At 42.8% G+C, this 12,548-nt stretch overlaps 1 protein-coding gene across 1 annotated transcript in view; it reads left to right on the top strand.

Annotated features, from left to right (window-relative positions):
• Window positions 1-566: 566 nt before the first annotated feature.
• The window catches only part of TSHZ3 (teashirt zinc finger homeobox 3), a 115,168-nt gene continuing 103,186 nt past the window's right edge, over window positions 567-12,548 (top strand). The window contains exon 1 of the mRNA XM_081203452.1: window positions 567-661. Coding sequence (XP_081059578.1) covers window positions 622-661 — 40 coding nt within the window. The 5' untranslated portion in view covers window positions 567-621. The remainder of the gene's footprint in view (window positions 662-12,548) is intronic.

Below are 12,548 nucleotides of genomic sequence, written 5' to 3'. Positions count from 1 at the left end.
GAGCCGTCGGAGCGCCGGGCTGGAGAACTGCAAGGCTGCGCGCGGCGCTTCCAAGAGCCGGCCGGCCGCTCCAGCAGGAACCCTGGAGGGCGCTTGATGCCGTGAGCTCCCCGAAGAAGACCGGAGGAGGAGGAGGAGAAGGAGGCGCCGCCGCTACCGTCGGGCCGGGCTGGGGGTGGCTCCCCTCGGAAGGACTCCCCCAGAGGGCGCCTCCACAGGGCTGGCCCCAGTCCTTGCGCTCCTTGCTGCGGGGCGATCTGTCAAAGTCCCCCCTCCTTCGCTCCTTCCCTCCCTCCTTCCCGCGAGCAGCAGGGCTGTCCTTTGCGCTCCCTTCTCCGGCTGCTGCTCCTGCCTCCGCCTCCTCTTTCTCCTCCTCCTCCTCCTCCTCCTCTTGCACATCGTGCATGCCCAGCAGCGGCAGCAGAGGCGGCAGCAACAACAACAAAAAGCTCGCAGCGGCAGCGGCAGCCCAGCCTGGAGCGGCTCTCTCCTCCGACCCGGATCGAGGGAGGCTGAAGCAACTCTGCTGGCCCCCAGCCCCCAGCCGGCCACCTCCTCCGCCACCTCCTCGCCGCCGCCGCCGCCTCCTCCGGGCGCTGCCAGCGGACGCTGCCTTGCAACATGCCGAGGAGGAAACAGCAAGCGCCCCGGCGCGCAGCAGGTACGAGCCAGGCGCTCCCCCCACATCCTCTCTTCCCAGAATCTGCCACTCCAGGTTAGATTCCGCCCTGCACCCCGCTCCTCTCTTGACCGCTGGTTAGCCAGCCTCTCTTTCGCTCCTTCTCTCCCCCACGATTTAGGAAGCAGGGTGGGGTTGTGGGGGTTGGTTGGTGGGAATAGCCACCCTCTCAGCGCCTTACTTTTGATTTTATTGGGGCTGAGACCCTTGGATTCCGGAGCTTTGGGGCACTTTCCTGAACTGTGCATTATCTGGGTGACTTGTACAAAGAGGGCCGTTGGGGTCCTCTTTGGCTTCCCCACCGCCTTCCTGGTTCCCTCTCCCAGTTTTTCACCCCAAATGTTATTTATTTATGGTTTCTTGTGCCAGAGGAGGTGGTTTGGCAGGCGGCACAGAGAGACGCTTAGGACCATGTGGATAAAATTCCTTCACCCAACTTTCTTTCTTTGCCTTTGGGGGTGACACCGAGAGAGGGGGGCACCACCACCAGACACCCTCTTCTTTCTGAATGGGCACTTCCTTTGACACCCTCCACGCTATTGATTTCTAATTTATAAGACTAAGCTGCACAGGAAACCAGAGCAAAGGGAAAAAAGGGGAAAAAACGGTTCTGGATATTGTTAGATGGTTGTCAAGAATCTTTTTTTACATTCCTTTTTACACTTGCCAGAGTTTGTTTTTTAGGATATCCATATACTTTTCCCTTTTAACTTTTTTTTTTTAAAAAAAGAAACTGGTGCACTTTATTTACCATCAGCAGTGCTAGCTCTTGTTAAATTTGCAAACTGGATATTTTTGTGTGTGGAAAGGCCAGGTTTGCAAAACAAATACTGTACTTCTTCCTCCCTCCATGCCTTCCTTTTAAAAACAAAACACCAAACCCCTTACCTTTTATTTTTGCAGCCCTTTTTAAGGCAAGGGGTGGGTGGAGATCTGGGTCTGGAGCAGAGTTTCCTTGGCCTGTTGCCATCCTTGATTTGATGGCTGATTGATTGCCTGTCATCCAGTTGCCTTTGATCTATTCATTCCCAATAAACCTCAATAAATCACTTGCCATGGTAACGCCAGACTCTGTATGACATCACGCACGTGGCCTGTCAGCTCTGCCAGTGCAACTTTCAGGGTTTCTGGTTTGCTTTAGTTGGGGTGGCATGGACGGAGAGAGTTGATTAGGGCAGATCTTCTTGCACTGGAAGATCCCCTCCTTGCAGAGTACTGAAGGGGAGAGGATCAGTATTCTGTGGCTATTTAAGTGTGGGAGATGAAGTTCTTGTAATCTTTAGGAAGCAGACATATGCAAGGTATGCTGGAGTGCCTTTTGATTTTGAAGTGGTTGTCGTCCTATGTTTAATCAAGGAGTTTATCATTTCTTGTGGCAATGAGAAGGAAGGTATACTTCTCAACAGCATCTTCTCAGAAATGGCTTGGTCTACAAGATAACCAGGCAGGCAGGCAGGCTGGCTGGCTCTCATGGGCGACAAGTTTGATTTTTCTCGAAATGAATCATCATGCATGGCATACATGCATCTTAACTTCATTCCTACATATCCATTTCCCCCAAAGCATGCCTCACCGATCGCCTTCCTTTCTTGAAGTTGTGATAGGAAGAAACTCTTTGTTTCCTCCTTGCAACACTTTAGCACTTTGCTCAGGAGCTGGGAAGTTAAGGAAAAGTTTCTGTTTGTAACAAACACGATGACGTAGGCACCTATCCCGTCTTTTGCCTTTCAGATGAATGCGAAGAAATGCTTGAAAGGTGAATTCAGAAGTTTCCCTTAACAATGATTAATTTCAGTGGAAAGGAAATATCTTCCAGGAGGTTCAGGCCTGTTCCTCAGGGCTAAACCAAGTTTAGAACTTGCAGTGTTCAGGAAAGGAAAGTCTCCAGACCTCTGCTGGAATTGGGGTTGGGCTGTGCGTTCTGCTGAACCTTTATATTTTGAGGCATGCTTTCTTCTTTATATATATGCAGTTCTCACAAACAACTTACGATGTGTGCTGCACTGAGCAAAAGTGAAATCTCTCCTAGCTAACATCAGTGCAGATTTTGAATAAAGCTGAGCACCTTTGGCTGAAGCATTTAAATCACTTTTAAAAAATAAAATAAAAAGGAAAACTAATATAGCAGCATTTTTTTTAATGAAAAGAAAGAAAAGAGCTTTCCAATGTAAAGTATCAGGTTATTGAAGAAATATTCATTAATGAAAAAAAGGGAGTTCGGGACTAATAGGAGATGGAAGAATGGATTTGCTCTATCAAAATGACCCGTCAAAATGACTTTGTTTCATATTTGATTTAATTGTCTCTCTCCTGACAGGCACATTTATCAATAGCTTAATGGTCAATCAGAAGTTGGCAGAGTGAATGCTTTCATTCTTTCTCATACACTTGCCTTGCCTTTACTTTATCAAAATGCCTTTGGCTAATGGATATAGGGAGTGGGGGCAGAGAATGAATGAGATCTGCTTATTTAAGGCAAGTGGAACAAAACTATGCTGTTGGTATAGGAAAAATAGCTGAGGAGCTTATTATTATTATTATTATTATTATTATTATTATTATTATTATTATTAAAAAACCATTTGATGCAGCAGAAAGTTTTTTTAAAAAATGTTTTCTTTTCTTCTTTATTTAACAGCTGCAACTTGTAAGGTCCGTGACTGCTTTTGTGGTATACTCAGAACGATGACAAATTTATTGCTTTGTACTGATAGAGCAAAGAGGAGAAAAAACAGGGGGGGGGTAGAGGGAGAGTATGTGTGTTGGAGAGAGGAGACATACACATTACATATCCCTTGATTCGTCACTCAGGAAATCCAGTCTCCAGCAACCTTGAGAATACTCTAGGAAAAAAAAATCCCCCTCCAAACTGAAAGGTCCGCTCAGCCATAAAAAAAGAAAAGTTGTTTTGCCAGCTTCATTAGTGTTCACCTAATTAGCTGTAAACCTGATGGATTCCTGACAGCTTTAATGATTGGAGATGACAAGCTCCACGCAGTGTCATCCAGCGGAATTAGGTTTGGAGCTAGTTTGATGTAATCAAGTTGATATTACACAGTCCTGGTTGCCTTTAGTTGTGCATTAACTCAATTTTCTGCTGCAGGTGACAAATGGGCTTTGGTACCTGGATAATCATGTCATAGGAATTAGGGCCCTCGTAATGGTCTGGAGTTGAATAACAACAACAAAGGACTCTCGGCAGCGTAGAGAGAGCTTGCAGCAGGTATTGCAGACAGGTGCGCAAATCCTTCATGTCTAGCCCAAGTGTGAACACCACAAGGGAGAAGACTAAAGCTGTCTTGAAGAATCAGAGAAATCTGTAAAAATGATGGTGTCTGTTTGTTTACTTTAGGACTTGGGTTGAGTAGGGTGGATTGGAGGAGAGGGGATGGAGGTGCTGAACGGGGTTTCTAAGAGGTACCAAAAGGTTTTATTTGGATAGCATTCTCTCCCCCCCCCCCAAGTTTTCATCAATTAAGTTGGAAAATGGTGTGTGCTGAGAAAGGGAACAGCATTTATTGCTGATTAGGAAAGTGTGGGGATTCTGCATTTAACAGAGGCCATTCTAGTTCATGCAAGCCATAATTATCTCACTTGGAATTACAAGCTTCCACATATTGCTTTAAAAAAATAAAATCTCCCTCTTTCAACGACAGAGAAAAGATTATTGCTGTTTCCTTTTCAGGTGGGGTTGGACATGATGGCTGGGAATTGTAAAGGTCCCCTAGAACTGCTTTCAGACTGCCATTATAATACACATTGAACTCAGTGGGGCTTGTTTCTGAGTAGGCATGTATAGGGCTGTGTGGCTAAAGATGCAGCTCACCTTGGTGTTGTTATGGTGGAATTAGAGATTTCTCGCTTTGCACCCTGAGGATGTTGCCACCCCACCTTCAAACAATAAGGCAGAGCAAATCTGATCTGAGGCCTGGAAAAATTACAGCAAAGGCTTCAGGTGTGATCCAGAATACTTAACACCAATGGGAATTATGTCATGGATTTCAGTGCTATGTGGATTCCACCATCAGCTCTGCAAAATATGCTTTATTTCCCACAACTGTACATGTAGTTCTATTAAAATCCTTAAATTGACTTCTGCTCCTGAAAAGGACTTAAGTCAGCAGGAAAATGTACAAATAGAAATAGATGGATTTTAGTTTACTTCCCTCCCATGGAAACCTCTTTGGTTATCAGAGATCACAGTGAAATTTGCAAGTTCTTATAGCCTTGGTGGCGGTAGGAGATAATCTGCCATACAGGCTGAATTATAATGCTTAGGTCTTCAGGTGAAATACAGAATTTGGGAATATGAGTTCAGGAAGTTGAGTGTAACCCCTAAAAAAAGTTTGTACACCACAAGTAGTGTGTGTGTGTGTGTGTAGAACTGCATGCTGTGATAAAGTAAACTCTCTTCCTGAGTCCCTCCAGCCTCAGCCTCTGGGACTTTCCTTTGCTTACAAACCTGCCACATATTTCTCTGTGGGGCACAGAGTCTTCTTACCTGACAAAATGATTAGTTATGGTTAAGGTTGTCCTTTGCAGCCCCTTACCCCTCAAAATAAAATTTAAAAGTGTGGGAAACAATGAGCAAAAGGAGATAAGGGAGAGAGTGGAGCGTAAACCTTTGAAAAAGGAAGGAAGTCCTGATTCCATTGAATGGCTTGTTGGGAAAGGGAATTTTCTAGAATCAGCTGCCACTGCTCCCATTAGCTTGACAGCTGTCAATTAGCCCTTCAGTAGTCTCCTGGGCCACAGTTTATTGCGTGCAGTTGATGTTGTCATTTTGTTCTCCGTTTTGCCTTGAGCACTATGATGAGCTGGAGTGAAATAGTCAATAACTGATGTATCAGCAGTTATTTCTTAAATTGGCTCACAAGTCTGCATTTCCCCCCTTTTTTATAGTAAAGATTGTTTTGTAAAGTGATTAGAATGAATTGTGACTGCTACAGGGTTATGGGGAATGCGGTCTAGCTTGGGGGGATGTTAGGAGGATTATTTTTGGTGCCTTTTTTTTTTTTTTTGGTCTAGGCTGTTTTCAGGATCAGTGTGAATGTGAATGCATTAAAGGAAAGAGAGGGGAAGAGAGCACACGACCGAGAGCATCTTCAGAGGAAAGTGCAAAGGAAATTGTGAAGGGTACAAGCTGCACACTTAGATGCATGCATATGGAACAGTGAAAGTGCGAATAAAAATAAATTTATTTGCCATTGAGAGAGAGGGGGTGGGAGAGAGGGAGAGAGTCTGCCCTGTAGCTTTTTACATAAACCTTGCAAGCATCGCCTCAAAACTGTGCAGCAATCCATATTTTAACCCGTTGTTTTGGCCAGTCTGAAGACAATCCTAGCTACAGCGATTCCATTTGCAAATTCTTAATATTAGACCCACTGTCTTTCAAAACAAAAAATAAAATAACAAGCAAACCAAAATGCCTCAGTGTTATTCAGGAAAGTAGGTGTATGTTTGCGCTCTAACAGTGGGCTATAAAGCAACAGACTGAAACCTTACATTATTTACAAAACCATTTAGTATCATGTTCAGGACTACCCACTTCCAGGTATTCAAGGCTTTGAATTCTTTCCATTATTCTGTTGCACCCCAAATTGGGGTTTTCTCTGTTGAAGGATTAGAGTTTTCCTTTTTTAAAAAAGAGAGAAAGAAAGAAAAACCCTGAAAGGTGAATACAATATATTGTATTTAATAACAATGATATGGACTGGTACATCCAGACAGATAATATGCAGTTGTAATTAGACTGAATAGACAGGCATTCATTTTTAAATTTTTTGACACATGCATAAAATAGTCATATAATAAGATAAGATGACAATTTTATGTTAGGTTGATAAAGTGTCCCGATACATGCATTTAAATGTCTGTAAGCCCTTTTTTATCCAGACAGATTAATTCTAGTTTTTCAGCATTTGCAGAGTCATTAAATTAATTTCCAGAATCCCACTAAACAAGTGAATTTTTGTGTGTTTCACTTACATACAGGGGTGGAGACTGGAATCATTGTGGTTAGGCTTTTTTGTTTGAGTATTTCTGCATTGAAAACAAAGTAAAAAAAGAAAGAAAGAAAGAAAGAAAGAAAGAAAGAAAGAAAGAAAGAAAGAAAGAAAGAAAGAAAGAAAGAAGAGATATTCTCCACAAAGAGAAGACTTAACCCCCCCCCCCCCATATAAGATTATTTTGAAGGACAGCATAGAATTTATTGCCAGTAAAGTTGCTATCTAAAAAGGAAAGGAATATTTATATATATGTATGCAAGGATGTGTTTAGCTACCCATAATTTTGCCAACGAAAGATGCTTTAAGTTCATTGGAGATGGGAAGAATTCATCAGCCGTGTAGAGTCGTATGTCCTTAAGGGGGGGGGGAGCAGAGACTTCATCAAAGAGATCCTGAACGCTCGCCAGCATTATACACCATCTCATTAGCTTCGTTACAAGGGGAGGGGTGGCTTTACCCAAATAATGAACTTGAAGAATAATTTATTATTTCATATTGCGAGGTTACATTCCAATTAATCAGAGTTCTCTTTCCTTCGCTTACAAGAAAGTCTTTAGAATACAGGTGAGTTCTCCACTGCAGCAATTCTGGCAGATTCTACCATAGATTCTACCTCATTCCAGAATGCCACCAACACACTTCTTCATTTTAAACCAGCCAGTGAAAATACAACAGTACTTGACGGTTCTTGCAATAATACTAAGGTTGTGGTGGTTGTCATTAAAAAAGTTATTTGCTGTAAGGGCCTAATTTGTGTGTGTGTGTTTTGCTGATCCATGTTGGCCCTCAAATAAAAGCATCTTTTTTAAACAAGCTTATAGCACAAATCAAGAGGTCAAAAGGGCAGCTGCATAATCCTGCTCCAAAGAGATGTAACATAATGTACAAAGTGATGGACCAAATTCTGGCCCAGCACCACACATTTCTGGTGTTCATTTTTCTTTTCATATTCCATTTCCATCATTAAGCTGCCCCCCCCTCTCTCTCTGGGTCTTCTGTGTTCTTTGTAGGATGCAGGTTGCATGAAACAGGCCATTTTTTAATGAACAATTTAATGTAAATGGGTTCTGAATTTAAATTAATATTAATGAAGCTTTGAGTGAATTTATTTTGCATACACAAAGAGTTGTAACTCTTTCACCCAAACACTCTTGTCTGGATCTGCTAACACATTTGATGGGCAGGCTGGTTAGCTTTTAATTTTGTATGTGTTTGTGTATTATTGTGTGTGTTTTTTTAATTGATTATACCACTTTGGTCTTGCTCTTAGCACAGCATCAAGCAGAGCATCCTCTTGGTTTAAACACACACACATACACCTGTGCTCATCTTTGCAGTTTACATTTTTTTAGTAACTCTTGTCTTTCTCTTCCTCTTCCTACAATTTAGACTTTAGTCATGCATTGATGCCTTGGGAAATTGATTCGAACATTAGTTAGCAGAGTCGAGATGTTTTCTTCTTACCTCTAATGCATTATGTATCTCGGAATGATGGGATGTTCTATAATTAATTCTGTTAGATGTAATTGCTATAATCACTTTGATGCTACACATAATAAGAGTAATATGGTAAGCATATGAAAAATTATAAACACCTTATTGTAACGCTTTTGAGTCAAGGGCTTAACATACATACACAACTATACACAAACCAACCCCATCGGTCCTTATTTTGCTTTGCACTTTATTTTTCCTTTCTTAGGCAAAGGTGACCTTTTAATTTTACATTTCCTTCCCTCTGACAAGGGAATTCTAGAAAACATGAAAAAGTTTTTCCGCGGTGGCCAGAGCTCACTTTTACGTGAATATTATCGCTCAGTTCAAAAGATCAGCCAACTCAACTGTTCCTTGGCAGCATATAAGACACAACAATATTAGCATATATCTCCTGAATGAAGAGGCAAAACGGTACATGCTGTTGTAACCCAGTTGTAAACGATGCGGAAATCGTATCACATGCGCCTTCTCTTGTAATGAGGAATTCTGGGAAACATGAGAGATGAGAACTGGATATATAACTAGAGAGAAAGAGAGAGAGGAAGAGAGAGAGAGAAAAATGATTGCATCATTTCCAAAAGGGGAAAAAAACAGAGACAGAATATGTTTCTCCATCCCTTATTTTTAACTTCCTTTCTCTCTCTCTCTCTTTAATGAATAGTGGTGAATTATGCCTTTGAAAAATAGTTGTACATAAGCAGGAAGTGGAAACAAAGATGGCTAATAGGGTAGGGTGTGCACAGAGATCCTAGTTTCTGAAAGAAAGATGTTTAATAAGACCATCTCTCTTAATGAGCTGCACACTATGCTTAATGCTGCAAAGGTCACTTGATTTTACGATCCGCCCTCAACTGCGACTTTGTAGGTTTCATCCTCAATTTATATTTTACTGCCTTGTGTTTTCTGAGAGGTTAAGTGTGCAAAGAGTGCCTCTGATAGGAGGTGCAGAGGAAATTAGACCCAAATTTGCGTCTGCGTGTATGGCAAGAGATTTTTTTTTTTTTAAAAAAAGGGCTCTCCTTCCTCGCCTTTCCATTTTTCAATATTGCAAAACGAGTCCTTTTGTTGACGGAGGGAGGACAGAGCGGAGATTTTAACTTCTGTAAGCTGAACAAACAAAACCCAAACCACCCTCTTAGTGAATTGTTGTCAGTCGAGAGCAGAACGGAACAGGGGAGCGTCTCCTCCTCCTTTTTTTCTGAAGTATCTCTGGGACTGGGCTATGCGCCTGCAAGCCCCTTTCCTGCTAGGTCAACCTCTGTTGCTGGAGGGACAGATCTCAGCGGGGGTCTCCCGAACGCGCCTGAGAGTGGCAGCCATCAGTCACCCATCTGTGACATGGAGTCTGTTTTTGATGGCAGGGATAATAAAAAGGCCCTGGGAACTGCAGAGGCCCTTGTAATCAGGGCCAGCACTGACATCCTTCTCAACTTTTGACAGCTTCTTCCTTTTCTCTTTTCACCGCCAAGACTGTCTCAACTGGATTTTTTTTCTTCTCTCTCTCTCTCTCTCGTTTCATGTACTTGATCAGTCTCAGATGCTGGGATCTTTTTTATTTTTTATTTCCAGGAGGGAGGGTTTGTGTGTTTCTTTTTGGGGTTGCGGGCTGGGCAGGTGTGAGGGGGAAGCCTGCAAATATATATATATATATATATATATATATATATATATATATATATATGACTGTGGGCCTGTTGCTAATTAATGTTCCTCCATAAGATTCTGTCGGAGTTGAGTAATGTTTTTGATCTTTATGCCTGATAACTGCATACTTAATGAGATTTCAAAGCTGTGAGTGCAGCTCCCTACAATTATTGACAGATGCCTCTTCTTTGCCATTGGGTTCAGCTTCATAAATCCTCTTGCAGTAATGAGGTTCAGAAGTGCCACCCTGCCAGTGAGCTAATGAAAGGGGGGAGGGGAGGGGGGAGGGACGAAGGGGGAGGGATGGGGGGGGGGAGAAACTCTCGCGTCTGCCTGACACATTTTTTCCCCTTTAAAATTTACTATGCCGGTGTCAAGCTGTGGGACAATTACTTCAAACATGCTAATTTTTATCTTGCTTTTTTGTGTGTGTGCCAGGCAAAGCTCGTGGCCTCTGTTTCATCCCTCCCTTTTCCCCTCTTTCTCTCTCGTGCCCTCTAATAATAAATGAAAATTGCATATAACATTATTTTTTTTAAAAAAAGCATGGATCTGAACTGTTGAGGGCTTTGATAGATATGTGTTCTCCTCTCTCGCTTTCCCTCAGTTGTTGTTTTAGGGTCGGGTGGGGGGAAGCTTGCAGTCAATCAGAGCATTTTTTTTTTTTTTTGCTTCTTAAAAAAGAGGGGGGGGAATCTGAAGGGCACAGGGAGGATGAAATAAAAATAAAACAAAGCAGGAGGGAGGGAAGGAAGGAGAGGAGGGCACGGGATGGGAGAGGGAACCCAACAAACTCCTTGGGCCTCCTGTCAGTTTCCCCCTAACCGAACAACTTGAAACATCGTAGATTTCATTTTAGAGTTCAGAAAACGAAATCCTGGTGGAGAATGGCTGTGCTGTGCCAAACAGTCGATTTCCTTTTCAGCAGAGCCATATATCACTGACCCACCCTTCCCTCGTGACAGAATGACAGGTGTCATTTATCAAATGGGGCCTGCCAAACAGCAGGGAAGGGGTGTGTGTGTGTTTTCATGTGGGGGGGGGAGGTTTGGAAACAGCACAAGAATGGTGTGCGTTTTTGGGTGTGTGTGTGTGATGCTGTCTGTTTCCCTTCACAGCAGCGCTGCTATTTTGGGGGAGATTGTTAAAACAGTTCAGCGGGTGTGTGCTTTGCAAGATCCAAACCAGCATCTGTATCTACCTGCTAAACCCTGTTGTTGAAGTACACTCCCCCCACCCCCCCACCCGCCCACCCCTTCGTCCCCATATGTGGATTTCCTTATATATGGGAGGAGGAGGGAGCTGGCTGACAGGTATCATTCAGAGGGCCCCAGCTTGCTGGCTGGGGGTTGTGTAAATGAATATAGGGTCTCTCAGTTTCACATGATTCAAACGTGCATTGTTGAAGATGGATGTTCCTTAAAAAAAGATTGATGATGGATATCGGGCTTGTGGCACCATTTATCATTTTGAATATTATTTAGACTTACCGTGTAAAGCTGTAACTTGAGAGTTGGATGAGCTGGGCAGGAGGGAGGCCTAGGATGTGCCTGTTTTTGATGGATGGCTTTGCGCTCTTTCTCTCTCTCTCCCCCCCCCCCCGCCCCATTGTTTCCTACCAGATACCAGCCGGTCATTATAGGAGTGCCTCACTATTGTATTTTAGGGGCCTGGGGGGTGGTATATGTATGTATATAAAAGGAAAATAGTGTTCAAGATGAAAGGGGTCAGATCATTTCAAAGGCAATGACAGTAACCCTGCGAGGGATAGATGGAGACTTTGCAGCAACATTTCCTAGGCAGTGGAATTCGGAGTCAGTTTAGGGGTTCTTATCCGGGCGAAACGTCTGAGGAATTTCAAGGCATGCCAAACGAGTTTGAATAAGGTGAATCGAAGGTTTTGTAGATCCCTAAACAGAAGAAAAAGCATGAGGTAGTAAGAGGTCAAGACCCAATATATTTTGCCTCTTAAGCTAGAGCACCCTGATCCCTGCCCCCAGACTCTGAGTCAAGGTGAAGCATATCTGAGATCAGTCAAATTATTTTTGGCATCTGAAAATCCTACAAGTGTCTCTCTCTCTCTCTCTACCTGGTAGTAAGAAAACCACAACAATAAATGAAATAGCTAAGAATTTCTTTCCCTTTTCATGACACCTAAAATCTGCTGCCTGAGGGGGCTGTCTCACTCTGCCTTATGGTTGAGCTGGCCCTTTTGAACAGAAAGGGAGAATTCTTTCAAAAACAACTTCTGTGTGGTCTGTAACTGAGTCCAAATGGACTGTCAAAGGGAAACCTCTCATGGACCTCAATGTGGAAAATGTTGCTTGATCATACTTAAGATGGTCCAATTTTCTTTCCTTGGGTTCTTGATTCTTTGTGATGCCTTCAAGTCATGTTATAAGCCTGGCCTCAGACCACCTTTTGTCCATTGGGTTAGTGAATCATTGAAAAATTTGGGAAATTATTGATATGTACTTAAAATGGTAGTTTTGGAATTATGGACAGTAAACTCAATGCACATACACCTTTTAAAATTGGGAATGATTCAGTTACTACAGCCCAACTACTTGAAGGGTTAAGCATGCAGTTGGAAGCCGTCAGAGAGAGTCTTCATTCACAAAGCATTTTGTTCCTGGCGTTTCCCTAAAGTTTTGTCTCTGTTTTACAGTTGAGCTTTCACACAGTGCAAAAAATAAAAATAAAAATCCAGTTCTGAAAAA

This window comes from Podarcis bocagei (assembly GCF_964188305.1).
Source record: "Podarcis bocagei genome assembly, chromosome: 7".
NCBI lineage: Eukaryota > Metazoa > Chordata > Lepidosauria > Squamata > Lacertidae > Podarcis > Podarcis bocagei.
The sequence above is the reverse complement of the archived record's forward strand: the minus strand, read 5'-3'. Positions and strand labels throughout refer to the sequence as shown.